The sequence below is a fragment of the Micrasema longulum genome, unplaced genomic scaffold (assembly GCF_059751315.1).
Source record: "Micrasema longulum isolate JH-2025_06_02 unplaced genomic scaffold, ASM5975131v1 h1tg003310l, whole genome shotgun sequence".
Classification (NCBI taxonomy): Eukaryota; Metazoa; Arthropoda; class Insecta; order Trichoptera; family Brachycentridae; genus Micrasema; species Micrasema longulum.
In genome coordinates this window covers 59,559-75,350 of record NW_028280387.1, presented here as the reverse complement: position 1 = coordinate 75,350, position 15,792 = coordinate 59,559, and the positions used below count along the sequence as shown (strand labels likewise).

Genomic DNA, 15,792 nt, shown 5'->3' with positions numbered 1-15,792 from the left:
AAGGTGTCAGCTCGTTTGCTTCACAAAAGTCAACAGATGGTAGAGTTGAGGAAATGTAAATGTTTGAACCCATGCAGGCAGAATGGTGAATGTTACACAGTGTGTAAAGTGACTACAATGACTACACTACACTGGTTCAGTATCAGGCATAGAAGAAACATTTACTCTCTATCACTTCTTCACAGTATTTTGAAAAATAACACTTAGCCTGATTGTTTATCTGAGAGAACTCTTCTAACCTTTATCATAATATGGATTATCTCTTCGTTTTTGTAACAAGAGAACTCTTTAATACCTATTTACCGCTCTATTTTTTTTACCTCCCCTTTTAAAGTATTTATTAATTTGTTTTATTTAACACTTTGTATACATATACAATACATTTTCATATAAGGGGGGGCATATTGCCTTAAGGCAATTTCTTCCTACCTACCCAAATTGTTCAGTTTGAGAAAATTACAAATACATGGACATATTGAATCTTACAATTTTATACAAAAATTAAAAAGCAAGATTAACAAAATGAAAATATATAAAAACAATAACACTATATAATGAATAGTGGAGAGGGGATGGAAAGGAAAAAAGAAGGATAAAGGAACAATTTAAATATTAAGATAGTGGCATTTCAATCTTGACTTAAATGTAAGTACAGAAGGGGCGTCTCTAACATTAGTGGGTAGATTATTCCACAATCGAGCGGCTATTACTGTGAAAGAGGAGGCAAGAAAATTAGAGCGGTGACAGGGTATTAAAAGGGTTCTCTCGGTACTAGAACAAACAGATAGTCCGTGTTGTGAAAGAGGTTGGAATAGCTCTCTCAAATAAACAGGCGAAGTGGGATTATTTAAGATATTGTGAAGAAGTGATAGAATGCGAATGTTTCTTCTATGCCTGATACTGAGCCTGTGTGTGCGTGCGATACTCGGTTATGTGGTCAAATTTGCGGAGATCAAAGATATAACGAATACAAATATTCTGCAATCGTTCTAACTTCATAAGTAATTCAGAGTTAGCATCTGGATAACACACATCCGCATAGTAAAGGAGTGGAAGAAGAAAGCTCTGGACTAATGTTTGCTTAACATTAATTGGCGAGAAATTCTGTAATCTTTTAAGTAAGTACAAACTGCCATAAAGTTTACGACTAACTTCGTTAACCTGATCGTGCCACCTTAAATGGTTATGAATGATAATACCTAAGTTTTCGACTGAAGTCATTGGTGAATTTCTGTACCCTCTATTTTGAAAAGAGGAAGTGTGGAAAAATTTACTTTTGAATACATTTGTTTACTACTAACAAATACGATTTGGGTTTTTGTTGGATTTATGAGAAGTCCATGTTTTTTTGTCCATGAAGAGATATGCTCGAGTGCAATATAGTATATAGTACTTATGCCAGAAACGCCCTTTTTTATATACATTTAAATCAAGATTGAAATGTCACTATTTAAATATTTTAGTTTTTCCTTTCTCTTTCTTAATTCAAAATAAAGTAAAGCATGGATTTTAAGATTATTTTTGATATTTTTTTTTTCAATTACAAGATTCTTTATAAATACCTAGAATATGTCGAAATACTTATTTCTTGCTCAAACTGAACGGCCTTAATAGGCAGAAAAAAATTGCTTTCAGGCAATATGCCCGCTTTTATGTGTACATAAAGTGTTAAATGAATAAATAAAGTTTGAAGCTCATCTCAATCAATAATTTTAATAACACAACATGTTGAATATTAGAAAATATTATTTTTTGTGTCAAAGTCTTATATTTCAAAAATATAAAGTTACAAACTTATATTTTTTTTTTGTTGACAAATAGTTAAATCAGCCACTTAATTGGGCGACTAGGCTGTTCATTAAATGCGTAATTTTAATAATTTTCGGAAGATGCATGATCTATGCAACTTGGTTGAACTGTTTTTAAAATATTTTTTTTATTTAGTCTTAAAATAGTAAAAACATAATAAATGAATAACCTTATATCTAATTATCATTAAACTATGTAGGTACTAATTATTATTAACGTTTCGAAAAAAATATGTAAACTTGAAAATTTTACGAAAAAGTTAAGCAGAGAAGAAAACATGTTCAATCAATATTGATATAAACATGTTATTTTATCCAAATATCATAAACGTATCTAATTTAGTACTTAGCGAAACAATATATAATTTCTTAAAGTGCCGACAACTGTCTACATTACCCTATTTATTGCAACAACAACAACAACAACAAACCATCACGCCGTTTCCCCGGAGGTAGGCAGAGAGGATATAACGCCATATCACTCTATATTTGCATACAGATTTCGCTTCCTCTACATTTATACATCTTCTCATGCACGCACGCCGATTACTCCTACTTTTGACATGTCCATCTTCAAATATTTAATGGATTTGGTCGTGCCATGTCTTTCTCGGTCTTCCTCGTTTTATGCATCCATCAACATTCATATCGTAGATCCTTTTAGCCGTTCTTTCGCTGTCTTTGCGCTCTGAATGTCCAAACCAACGCAGCAGCCTTCTAAGTCTGTTTATTGCAGTGAGCAAAATTATATTTTGGTTGCGTTTATATTTTTTTGCAATATTTTAGTTTGGCACCCCTGAAGTAATAGTAATTCTCGCTAACCCCTTCACCGCCATTATGGCCACCTTCCGTCTCTATTCATACCTACACTAATCCTAATGTCCTCGCCGCCCGTGTCCCTGTCAAGTGCCTACTCAAATTAGTTATCAATGTGCCTTTGACGTGTTAACATTGTAAATTTTAAATTCCGCCGTTGCGTTTGACAGCTCTCGAATTTCGCGCGTATTTATCACGTTTTAATAATTCAGCGAATTATATCACGCCCCGTGTTAAAACAATCAACATTTTAATATAATCGGGTAATTCTCTTTTACCGAATCTATGACAGTCGAGCTAGCCGTGTTAATATAAACTATAGTATCGCTCGTTTAAAGCGAAACTTGTTTTATTAAATTTCGTTTAATTACAAAAGTTTGCCAGTCAAATTTGTGACAAATTCAATTACGTTTGATGCAAAATGTGAAGGATTACTTGTGAATTAATTTAGTAATAACAGTGTTATGAGATTTTAAACGAAATTTTATTGACAGTTTAAAATGCATGTTTCCAGAGTGTTTTTAGTGTTTGCTTCGACGTTTTTTTCTGTGACGTTTGCCCAGACTCCCATATCGCCGTGTCCGCGAATCTTCCGCTACGAAACCGATGGAATTCGTTGGTTCGGTGTAATAGAAGCCCCGAACCCTCCTCCGTACGGGTCAGAAATGACTATGAAGATCAGGATGGTCATCAGGGCTCGTCTTCCGACTTCTTACGTCGGGAAACTTGAGCTGGCGGAGGAAAGAGACATGGTCCTGCAAAAAATCGCTCAGAGCTGGCCTATTAAATACAGAGTCACGTTTCCTCTCGCTTCTCCGATTCCTTATGTGATGACGATTGTCTTCGCTGGGAGAAGACTTTGCACCGGCAATCCATTGTATGGAAGATTTCTAACAGCGTTGGATCTCGAACATACCTTGCATTCGGGAAAGTCTGCCCTTGCCAATACACCGAGGGATAAACTGGTCATCGGAGGTCCAATACCCACACATTTGTCGCGACCTCCGAATCAAAATATTCATAAAACCACTGACGTGTCTGTAGATACTAGAGACGATTTAGATAGCCACGACGGTGAATTCATTTTCAATCCCCTGCCTTCTCTAAATCCTGGTACAATCGACGAGTTTAATCATGACGAAATTTGCGGAACGACAAAGGTGTACAACCCTTTAATAGTGAATGGAGATTTCGCTGCCAAAGGTGACTGGCCTTGGCTCGTGGCCATGTTTTTGAAGAAACCGCGTGGGCTCGAATTTATCTGCGCCGGGACGCTCGTGTCGGAAACAGAGGTTGTGACAGCCGGCCACTGTGTGAAAAAGCGTAATCTAAGCTTGGTTAATCCGGCTGATCTCGTACTCAAGCTCGGAGTTCACAACATACAAGACTGGACGGAAGAAACATCCGTAACCAAATCAGTTGCGGAAATCAAAACGCACGAAGAATACAACGTAGGTGCCATTTTAAACAACGACATCGCGGTCTTGACCCTGGGACAAGCCGTGACTTACACGGATTACATCAGACCTGTCTGTCTCTGGTCCGGCGACCCGGATCTTGAAAAGGTAGTTGGGAAAAAAGCAACGGTCGTCGGTTGGGGCAAAGACGAAAAGGGAGCTCCCGCAACAGCCGAGCCGAAGGTAGCGTCGGTGCCGATTGTTTCGACGACGACTTGCAAAGCTTCGAGAGTGGAGTTCTTTCAACTAACGTCGGAAACGACCCTCTGCGCCGGCGGACGAGACGGCACGGGTCCTTGTAATGGAGATTCGGGAGGCGGACTGTACCTGAGACAAGGAGACAGGTGGGCTTTGAGAGGAATCGTGTCGAAGTCTTTGAAGGATCCGGAGACCTACAGCTGTGATTTAAATGAATTTGTGGTGTACACTGATGCTGCTAAATTTGACGGATTCATCAGATAACATAAAATTTATGTTTCTCGATGAGAAAGGTAAATATATTTATTTTTATGACACTTGACTTCTGTTATTATTTGGGCGAAAAATATTACTTATATACCATTGTTATAATTCGCATTTTTCATAATTAATACCTAATGTAGAAGTATTGTTATAATACTCTGCTTGATAGTAGCTTTTTATTAGTTCATGTAAAACATATGATTGAATGGATTTAACAGATTTGACCAACTCAAGTAATAAATAAATAAAATAATTATGTTACTTACAATTTTTGGTTTATTACACACAAAAAAAAAATACAAAGATTACACAAAAAATATTTTAGAGTGAATTTGAATACTGGTGAAGACAGAGAAGGGCGAGTGACGTGTTATGCGCCCTTATATAGGTCCATTGGGCACTGCGGCCATAGACAACAACTCATCGTCGTCTCTCACTCTCTGGTCCCCTCACTATCTCATGTCAAACAGTAGAAATATTCCAATTCGTGTATTAAATACGTACTATTTGGCAAGGATACTGTATATTATAAAACGTATTGTGTATAAGTATAGCAACATTTTTATATTTTTTTATTAGCGGATCTTAAAGAAATATTGATTAATCTTACTGGGTATATTGATTTATTTAAATATTTTACAATATTTATTTAAATCATGTCATAATAATTATGGATAACTTATAAAGCGCCATTTTCGTAATATAACACCACAGGGGCGCTTTACAAGGTGATTATATAAAGATATAAATTAAATTTTAACTTTTTAATTTAAGAAAAATAATGTCATCTCTATACTCTTTGTAATTTTTTTTTTTTTTAAATTTATTACAATATTTTTTTTGCACCACAACATACATCACAAAACACCCAGGCTTGAGAAAAATCACATTGAATTTTTGTGTTCTCACCGGGAATCGAACCCGGAACCTTTCGTGAGTGAGTCAAGCGTCTTGACCACTACACCACGGAGGCCGCCTTTCTTACTAATTATATTTAGGAATATGTATTTGATATACCAAATGCTATAATTTATTGTTGACTTTATATATTTTATTTATGTACCATACTTGTAAAAGCCCTCCGGGCGTATATGTGAATTAAATCAATAAATATACTATATTATTATTGTTGACATTTTTACTCTTACAACAATTGGAAAAGAAAGACCTGTAAATCTTATATTTTTAAAAAATGTAAAAAACACACATAAATGCAAAGGAATCAAGGTTTTATTTTAAAACGATTTTAATATATTGATTTTTTATAAATAATTCAATTATTTTTGCGTAAACCTTTCAATTACTGAGCATTTTATTAAACGAATTAATTAGGTGTATAACATTCAATAAAATTTGTAATAATCCGCGACACATACGAACAATTTGTAGTAAAAATGCAGCTAGTATGGAAAAAAATATTTTTAAGCACCAAAGAATCAATTCTTTAATAAAATATTTATCTTTACAAATCATTATATTAACTTACCATAAGTTTTAAACTTCAGTCATTAATTACTGTTATTCTAATTATTAAAGATTCCTAGAATGGAGTGCACCTTCCAAGTACTGAGTTTAGTACTAAGTGAAATGTTATGCTCGAGTAAGATTTCTAGCTAAAACCAAATAGTTTCTTAACCAGAATTTGTATAAAATAAATACGCCATTATTATTTTTAACGTTGGAAACGTCTTTAACGTTAATGAGAATTTCAATCATTTTCTCTCTCATAAGAGAGTAGTTAATTCAATTCATGTGGCCCCTAAACCCAACAGTATCACCTCCGCTTGATCATAGTTGTCACCGGAGTTTGCTGCGTCCGTTCTCTTATTACTTTACTCATTACAAATTCAAACGACCAATCACTCACGATTCTTCTAAGTCATCCATTTCTCAAAACACAGTATTTTGCTGTTTTGAGCCAGTTTAGTGAGATGCGACGATTCACATCCGTATAGGAGATAAGGTGTTAAGCAGGCGTTTGGTTTTCACTGAGTAAATATCCAATCTCCAGACAGCCTTCAATAATTTTTTTTTCAATTCAATTAATTTATTTTAAATATAACATGTACATTACAAACATATATTCAATACGTACATATTATAAAAAGAAAAAAAAATACCGTTGAATGTGGCGCCTGCTACTCCTATCCGCACTCCCAGTTATTTTGTAGGCTGCCATTTTCTGAATAATATGTATGTAATTATCAATAAAAATAATTTACTTTATATTTTGTTGTTGTTCATTCATATGGCTTAACACAACACGAATGCAAATAAAAATGTTTAAATTACCACCTCATCTTTCAGGGTCGTCCTCGTCTTATGCGTCTCACATTCGCGCCGAATATATTATAACAACAACAACAAACCATCACGCCGTTTCCCCGTAGGGGTAGGCAGAGAGGATAGAACGCCATAACACTCTATCTTGGCATACAGACCTCGCTTTCTCTACATTCATACATCTTCTTATGCACGCACGCCGATTATTCCTACTTTTGACATGTCCATCTTCAAGTATTTGATGGACTTGATCGTGCCATGTCTTTCTCGGTCTTCCTCGTTTTCTGCATCCATCAACATTTGCATCGTATATCCTTTTAGCCGTTCTTTCGCTGTCCATTAGCTCTACATGTCCAAACCAACGCATCACCCCTTTCTTAATTCTGTCAATAATGCATGTCTCAGCCTTACACACTTCACGGATCTCGACATTTGTGCACCTATCATACATCGTTTTACCACACATTCGCCTGAGGGATCGCATTTCGACAGCATTCAACCTACTTTCATCATTATTTTTCCAATTCCATACTTCGCTCCCATACATTAGAGTTGGAACTAGAACTCCGTTGTGAACTGAATATACTATAAATATCAAATATTATTATTATTATAAATATTTTAAATATTATTATTATAATTTTATTATTAATATTATAAATATCACTTCTTTTTGAATGCTGCCATTTTTAGATATTGTATATAAATTAGTGTAAAATTTACAAACATATTTTCTCATAGGAAACGCTTCAAAAAATATAATGTTAATATCCTTGAAATTTTTCATAAACATCATCATTTTCTTTCCGCAACTAATTGTGCGTAGGGCACTGCATTGGTACACAAATCGCGGCGTATCTCGATCATTTCTTTGTTACTGAAGATATGATGATAAGTCTTACGCTTCAGGTACCAGTCCAGGTGCTCGATCACAAATAATTGTTGACGTGCTAACAAGCGACGTGATAACAATTTCTCACCATGGTTATTTATCGTATTAGCGATCACAATGGAACATCCGCGAACGCCTAATATTAAATGTCAAAATATTTACGTTTCGCGCGGTATAATTCTGCTGTGCAATCACATATTTTAATTTCACCGGTGTAAATATGGAAATTATTCCAAAACTGCTATTTTAATTTATTTATTTATTATGTATCATGCTAGCTATTGCATTTAACCAGCGGTTAGCAAGCCGAATCTCAAGAAAAGTAGTCGCCATAGTAATTGTAATTGAATGTTCACTTTTTTGAATAAGATTTTCCTTACTATTTTGCATTTGCAATATATTGTTTATTTTTCATAGAAAACGCTGATTTTTCGCCAGTGAACTGTATTTATTTATGAGGAAAACAAAAAACAAACCGACACGAGCGTTGACTTAGAGATTACACACGCGTTGACTGCGATAACTTAAGCATGTTCAGTATTGTTCATTGTGATCACTCAAATGCTTAGCATGTTTATAAGCACTTTGATAGTTATTTGTGATTAAGCTACAGGGATTATGAAGTATTCTGGTGGGAAAACACCCTTTCAAATAAACATTTCATATCAACCAGAATCGAATTCGGGACCTCTTGCTTGGTAGGCAAACGCGCTTACCATCACACCACGAGACCGACATTAGTAATATGCTATTTTTAAGCATATTTTCTTATAGGAAACACTTTAGATAATCATATATTTATTTCCTTAAAATTTTTAAATAAACATTTTCGCAAATTTGTGAATTTGATTCCAGCCATTATTAAAAAGTCGTATTTGGTATGTTATATGATTTAATAAGATTATAATTGTTTTTGTTTTTTGTTGCAGATTGTTGGTGTTTTAACGAATTGAAATATTTTGGGAGAAAGGAAAGAAATTGCAGAAGAATCTCCCGAACATTTTAACTGCAGTTTTAGCGACGTTAATTTGCAACAAAAAAATAGTAGGTACTTACGGATGCAAAATAAAAAAATAAGTCATTCCCAGCTTTATCTAAATATAAAATATAAATTGTGTTTAAAATGTTTTTAGTGTGTCCAAGGGCCTAACTTATTAGATTTCCTTACACCAGGTTTCCATGAAGAGATAACTAAAACCGGTTTGACTATTTATAACCGATATAAAAAAAGCTTACTAATAAAAACATTTATAACCTGGAATAACAATTTGCAGGTTATTTCATGCTTCATTTTTTTAAACAGTCAACACTGATATGTGCGCGTGCGCAGTGACTTTTATAATAACAACAAACAAACGTCAAATTCAAATCGAGACTACTGTCAGTGTAATGGAGCACATGGAGAAACCCGTTAGAAAATGAAATCAAAATCGGGAAGAAGAAGAGAATTTAAAAACGAGTTCTTTAGTTTATTCGTGTTTCTTTTTTATCACAATTATTAAAATAAGGCAAAGTCACAAAATTCAATTTCATTTAAAGCAATTAAAAAGTATTACGAAATGGAAAAAAATATTTATGAAGAAAAAAACATATCAAAATTTAAAATAATGGTCAAGACATATGTGATAAACAATTTATAAATTAAATATATTTGCAATGTTATTATTAGAACACACATAACAATATGTATGGTATGTGTGCCCTATTTTAAGATTTAAATAAAAATAAAAATAAATAAAAAATACATACAAATATTATAGATATTATTAAAACACATTATTAAAAATCACATGAATCGCATTGAGAAGGTCGCAGGACTCCGAAATTGTTTAACATTAAAAATAAATCTGATAAACTATCCATTTTGATTCATTGAGATCGCGTGCTTATTTCAGCTTTATACCACATAATGTGCAGGTATAAGTTTCTATTTTTTTAAATTATTTTTAAAGTTTTTAAATTTATTATTATAAGAATATTTTGAGAACTTACTAATTGTCCTTATGAATAATGGAAGTAGATTGTACACTTTAATCGAGTAGTAGGCCAATCCTCTTTGACCGAAGGTTGTATTTATTTTTTTCCAGCATCAGGGGAGTATCTAATAAATCTTGTATTTGTAACGGAAGATAGAGAATAATGTTTACGTGCGTATAGTAACAAAGCTTTTACATAAAGTTGTTTTAATAGATTTTACATTAAGATTTTCAAATATACCGAGGGAGCTAGTTCGGATTGGGACTCTTAAGATAATTTTTATTTAAGCTTTTTGTGCAATTATTATTTATTATTAGGTTTGATTGAGTTTTTATTTTTGTTTTAAATCTGATTATTACTGATATTTATGTTGATTTATATGTCAAGTATTGTATTAAAAAAATAAATTAACATGCCAGATACAAATGATTTTTCATGTGTCAATATAAATCACTGCTTAGACATCACTATTGCTGACAACTGTCATTCTAATCAAGCTATATTTTAAGGACTATAGTTGTAGAAATTACCCCGTGATATAATTCAAAACAATCAATGTTTTTCTTTTAATTTTTACTATGCATAAAATATGTTTCTACAGATACCAAAAATATTCTTAAAATAATTAATTTAGTACCTACATACATACATTTTTTTTTTAATCCACCGGAAATGATTTGGGTGTGAATGGGTCAACAGTTCATGTCGGAAAAAAGGCCCATTGCACATGTATCGTCAAATGCACACGGCACGGTAAAATTAGAGTGAATAAACATTGATTTTATTATTTTATATTTTACCATCATAATTCCCTTTCGCACCGAATAGTGCGTAGGGTATTGCATTAGTACACCGATCGCAGCGTATCTAGATTGTTTTTGTTACATGGAGGTAGGATGATTAGTCTTACGCTTCAGGTGCCATTCCAGGGACAATGAAATATTCTGATGTTAAAAAAATTTTTTTTTTTCAAAAATTAGTATTTTATGTCAACCATGTCGTGTATGCAAACGTGCTGACCTTTACACCACGAGGCGGAGGTATTTTGTATTAAGGTATTTAAAATTCATTTAGTGGCTACTCAGGTCAAACTTCTGCAAAATAAAATTTAGTAGAGATTAGTCGGCCTCATGATGTACTGGTTATTGCGTTTGCCTGGCATTAAATATATTAAAATAATTAAATGAATGTAAAACAATAAATTAAATATATGTTATTTCATCGTACCGTGTGGGTTTTTACCATGGTGCAGATTGGGCCTCTCTGAACTCTTAAAAAAACTCTCCCCTACAATTTTCCCAATGTTCTGTAACCATTTATATGAATATAAGATAATTAGGATAAAGTTTAATTTTAGCATTTATTATTTTAAAATTCTAAATTATGATATTTTAATTGACGTACTATAACTTATAATTATTTTTAACATTATAAAACAGTATTTGGATATTTACATAAAAAAATGCAGGAATGGAATCGTTCCGTGAATATTTTTTATGATAAACATAAATTAATGAGAGATGTTTAATAATAATTATAATATTATTTAAATATTTAATGTAAATGTGTATGTACCTTTTAATTTAAGATTTTGATAATATGTTTTTACTGTCGGTTTAAAATAAAAATCCTTAAAGAATTTTATTGTTTTATTTTTAATAATTAAAATTATTTTTTGTGTATGAGACATGTTTTCGATTTCTGACTTGGTAGACATGACATAATAATTCAAAAGGGTTTTTGCGATGCAATATTTAACAATCTAAACTTTTCGCACCTTATGGTGTATAGGGCACTGCATTGGTATACCATATACAGCGCATCTTGATCATTTTAGTTACTTACAGTAAAATAAGATAATAAATTATTAGTCTTGCAGTTTAGGTTCCAGTCAAGGAACTTTTAAAAATTTGACCGTAGAAACACCTTTAAAAATAAATATTTCATGAATAATGAAATTCACGGTGGCCTCCGCGGTGTAGTGGTCAAGACGCTTGACTCACACACCGAAGGTTCCGGGTTCGATTCCCGGTGAGAACACAAAAAAAAAAAATGTGATGTTTCTCAAGCCTGGGTGTTCTGTAATGCAATTCACAACTGCAATTGGGCCCTCCTGGCCTGTTGTTGTGCAAAAAAAATTAAAAAAATACTAAAATATTATTTTAAAATTTAAATTTAAAATAAAATAAAATCATGTCGTGTTATAGAAGTACAATAAACGTTTTTTATATTCGGAGTATCAGAAAAGGCGGTCTGACTTTTCTCAAAACAAACGTATTCCCGTATTTTCCCGTAGTTTTCATTTTTTTTTTATTTCACACATTTTTTTTTTCTTTTCTATATGAACACCTCACTGGACATAACCCGTGTCGAGGCATTCATTTACATTATTTTAATGATATGTTCTAGTTACTGTAGTTGGTATTTATAATAATAAATGCGCATACATGTACACAAATAAATGAATGCATAGATGTTTACATAGTAAAATCAATAATAATAATGATGAAGAAATCATAATAGTAGTAATATAATACACATAGGCACTGTGCAGATATTGAGCCGAGGAGCGTGCCACCGTAGCGGGCTATTTGGCTCCTCTACATCGGCCAGGTGACGGTCCTCCATCATCCGCACAAATACCTATTTACATATATCTTTGGAAATATTACAAATATGAAGTTATGTGTAATATGTTTTTAATTTAAATATATTAAAAAATATGCTCGCTCTTATGCCTGAACTGCTGAGCTCAATAAAATTAAATATCCCAACTAGAAACCTCTGACAAAACGTACTCTTTCATACCGATAACCATAGAACTAACTTTGGTTTTCATTCCCCTATGCCCAGAATTCATAGGTCTGCCAACAAACAAACCAGCCTTGATTTCTTTGATAACAAGTTGTCTTCTTTCAAACGATCACTGAATCAAATTCAATTACAAACACCTCTCTCCCGCTTCCACTCCCACTGAGTCAACTATGTACCATTGTGTCCTTCTACTTTCCTCTATAATATTTTTCGATGTATAAATACATATGTCCTTAAAAATGGCCATTGTGTACGCACAATAAATAAATAAATAAAAGTAGCGGAAGAGAACATGAAACGCCACCCGCGTAGGAATTTCAGAAATACAAAACTTTAAAAAATCATAGCTCTGATAATACGATACATAAAAATTGAGAAACAAAATTGTCTTAGCTTAATAGTCAATTAAAAAATAATACGAATATTAAAAGCCACCGAGCTTCTTCATAAAAATCGTGATTTAAGATAGTGAAAAAAATAAAAAAATTTAAATGAGTAACTAGTTCAATGACAAATAAACGTTGTTTTGTTATGAGTGAAACCGATAGAAAGCCCCACGGTTTTCGGAACAATTATTTTGGGTGTGTGTAGGGAGTACTTTTTTCGCAGTATTTCGGGTTCCTGGACTGGAACCTGAAGCCTCAGGCTGATGTAATTGATGAACAAAATACGCTGTGTTTGCTTCACAAATGCAATGCCCTTTGCATCACTGGCAAATGGTGTTAAAGATTTTTTTATTCTGCATGCGTTTTATGCCAAAAAAGTCATTTTCCCAAGTAAAATGTAACTAGCTAATTTTGATATTTTCTCAATACTTTTGTATTGAAACTGCTTTAACGAGTCTAAATAAAAAACCCCTGTGAATTCATGTTCTAATGAAAACATCACGCTGCAATTAATAAAATTGTTGTTTTTGATCGAACTTTAAAAAAGAATGGACAAAAGAATTCCGTTCAATCCTTTTCAAATTGATTGGCTATTGTTGATCTGACAATTGGCCGAGCTGACCGAAATGGTTCCCTGTACTTGACATGGCGGAGCTGGTATTAAAAAAAAGGCAAAATATGCGGTGTTTGTGTTTTGTATGGAAACTACAATCAGTATGAAAATACTTTTCAACCAACTGAAAATCCGCTTTTTGCAGAGTTTTATACGACTAATAGAAAACATGATATTATAGTTTCAACCACTCAATATTTTTTTTTATTGTCATCATTTTGCATTATTTATTTAAAGACATTATTCACATTTTTTGGATATATGTAACACTAACTTTGTTTTACTGCCAAGGTTTTTGAAAATACCCGCGTACTGAGAACTCTTTACAACTCCCAGGTGCGAAGTAGACTCGAGAGTGGCTCGATGATTTGGGGGCCACATGAACTGAAGTACTCTCTTATGATAGAGAAAATCCAAAAGAAGAATCTGAGGTATCTCAGAGTGCAGGTATTATCTTTGGCTCTACCCGACCGAGTTTAGACCGGGGTACGTATTCTAATAGGAAGTTAAAATTTATCTTTAATTTCATCTACAAAGTAAAATTAAATGTGTTCTGTATGAAAAATAAAATATGTTGACAAATCTTTTTTTCTAAACGTGTTCAATTACCGACGAAGATACTTTGAATTTTCATACAAATATACACACTTTCGTACATAAATATCAATATTAGTTTATCCCGTATCAGTATGTACCGATAAAGATAGCCGTTCATAATTGCGGCCCTAGGTATCCTTGGCTACAACAGTTTAGAGACTAGAAGGAATGTGTATTTTACTACACATTTTTATCGATTGTTGCGCGGTATGATAGATAATTCTGAGATTATGATGAGCATTGGTTTGTATGTTTGTACCTTAGACAGCGTCAGCATAGATTGTTTCATATTTCTAAATACAGGACTAACCTGCCGATGGTTATACCTGTTGGAAGAGCTACCGCTATGCTGAACAACATCGCTCTGGATATTGATCTTTCCATGTATCCGAAGGGGTTTTCCGGAGCAGGATTCTCCTACTACTTTTACATAAGTCTCTTTCATGTATTTGTTCTTTTTTATAAAATATATGTATTGATTGTTGGTTTGTAATGAATATGTTTTTTTCAAATAAATAAATTGAAATAGAAATATATTTGAGATATATAAATAAAATTCCTTTGTTTTATGAACCACATTTTATCGACACGACCGACTGGTTTCGGCAACTACGCGTTGCCTTCTTCAGGGTTATATAAGAACTAAACATACATAATACGTAAAAGAAACACTTTACATATTAGTGGGTGTCGATAAGGATACAAAAGGGGGTTATTGTGTTTATGGTGGGGTAGACGTAGAGGAGTGGGTAATTGTGTTAAAGGTAGTGGGGTGGCGATTTACAATTTGCGTGGGTATTACTTGAATGAATCGTTGATCGGTCTAAATTTTTGCGGGGTAAGAAAAGATGCGTTGCGCGAAAATGGAAGATGTTGGCAAAACAGTATGCGGCCAAACAAACCACATCAGATAAATATCCTACTTTTGGAAGGTCAGGAAAGGTGTTCAGGGACAGGAATCTAGTTGCTATATCTTCAAGTTCTTCCTTCTGGGTAGTGTTTCAGTTTGTCGGCAAACACAACACTTTTACTATAATTAAAGTGGAGAATATATCTATAAATTTAACGGCGCGGCGGTCAGAAGATGAATAGGTGTGCGGATGCGGGCAGATGATTAAAAGGCCAGCGGATGCGGGCAGATAAATTATGATATATGTGGTTGTCTCTAGAACAAATTATACAGAGAGAAAAAACAAGATTGGTAATGTGCGTTGCTATGGATATGGAAAATTGTTCTCATTGCAATCGTAGCTACCCATGGCCGTAGCGATGAGGAGAATAAATAAATATTGGATGTTGGAAAATCGCGGGGTGGGAATTTTTTTTATCAAAGCCATCATGAACATAATCACAATACAAGAGAAAAGGATAAAAATCAGACTCCTATTTAGAAAAAAGGCAAAGTCACAAAATTCAATTTTATATAAGGCTGTTAAAAAAAATTATGAAATGGGAAAAAACTTTTATGAAGAAAAAAATTATCAAAATTCAAGCAGAATGTTAAGAAATATGTGTTAAATTACTTGTAATGGAAATATATGTACATTGTTATATGTTTATGAGCGTCCTATTTCAAGATAAAAAAATCCCTTATTCGGCCAAATAAAGCCATGCCATCGACGGCCTTCCAGGACGGCGCGCGGCGGGAGTCTACAAATAAAAAAGGTGGCAACTTGGGTTTGGATCC

The 15,792-nt window shown here is 33.3% G+C and overlaps 1 protein-coding gene across 1 annotated transcript; it reads left to right on the top strand.

Moving 5' to 3' along the window:
- The first annotated feature begins 2,955 nt into the window (after positions 1-2,955).
- On the top strand, positions 2,956-8,721 carry LOC148270876 (serine protease gd-like). Its single transcript, XM_088242105.1, has 2 exons — positions 2,956-4,572; positions 8,648-8,721. Exon 1 carries the CDS (start codon positions 3,125-3,127, stop codon positions 4,541-4,543), a length of 1,419 nt encoding a protein of 472 aa, XP_088098231.1. The 5' UTR covers positions 2,956-3,124; the 3' UTR covers positions 4,544-4,572; positions 8,648-8,721.
- Positions 8,722-15,792: the final 7,071 nt, after the last annotated feature.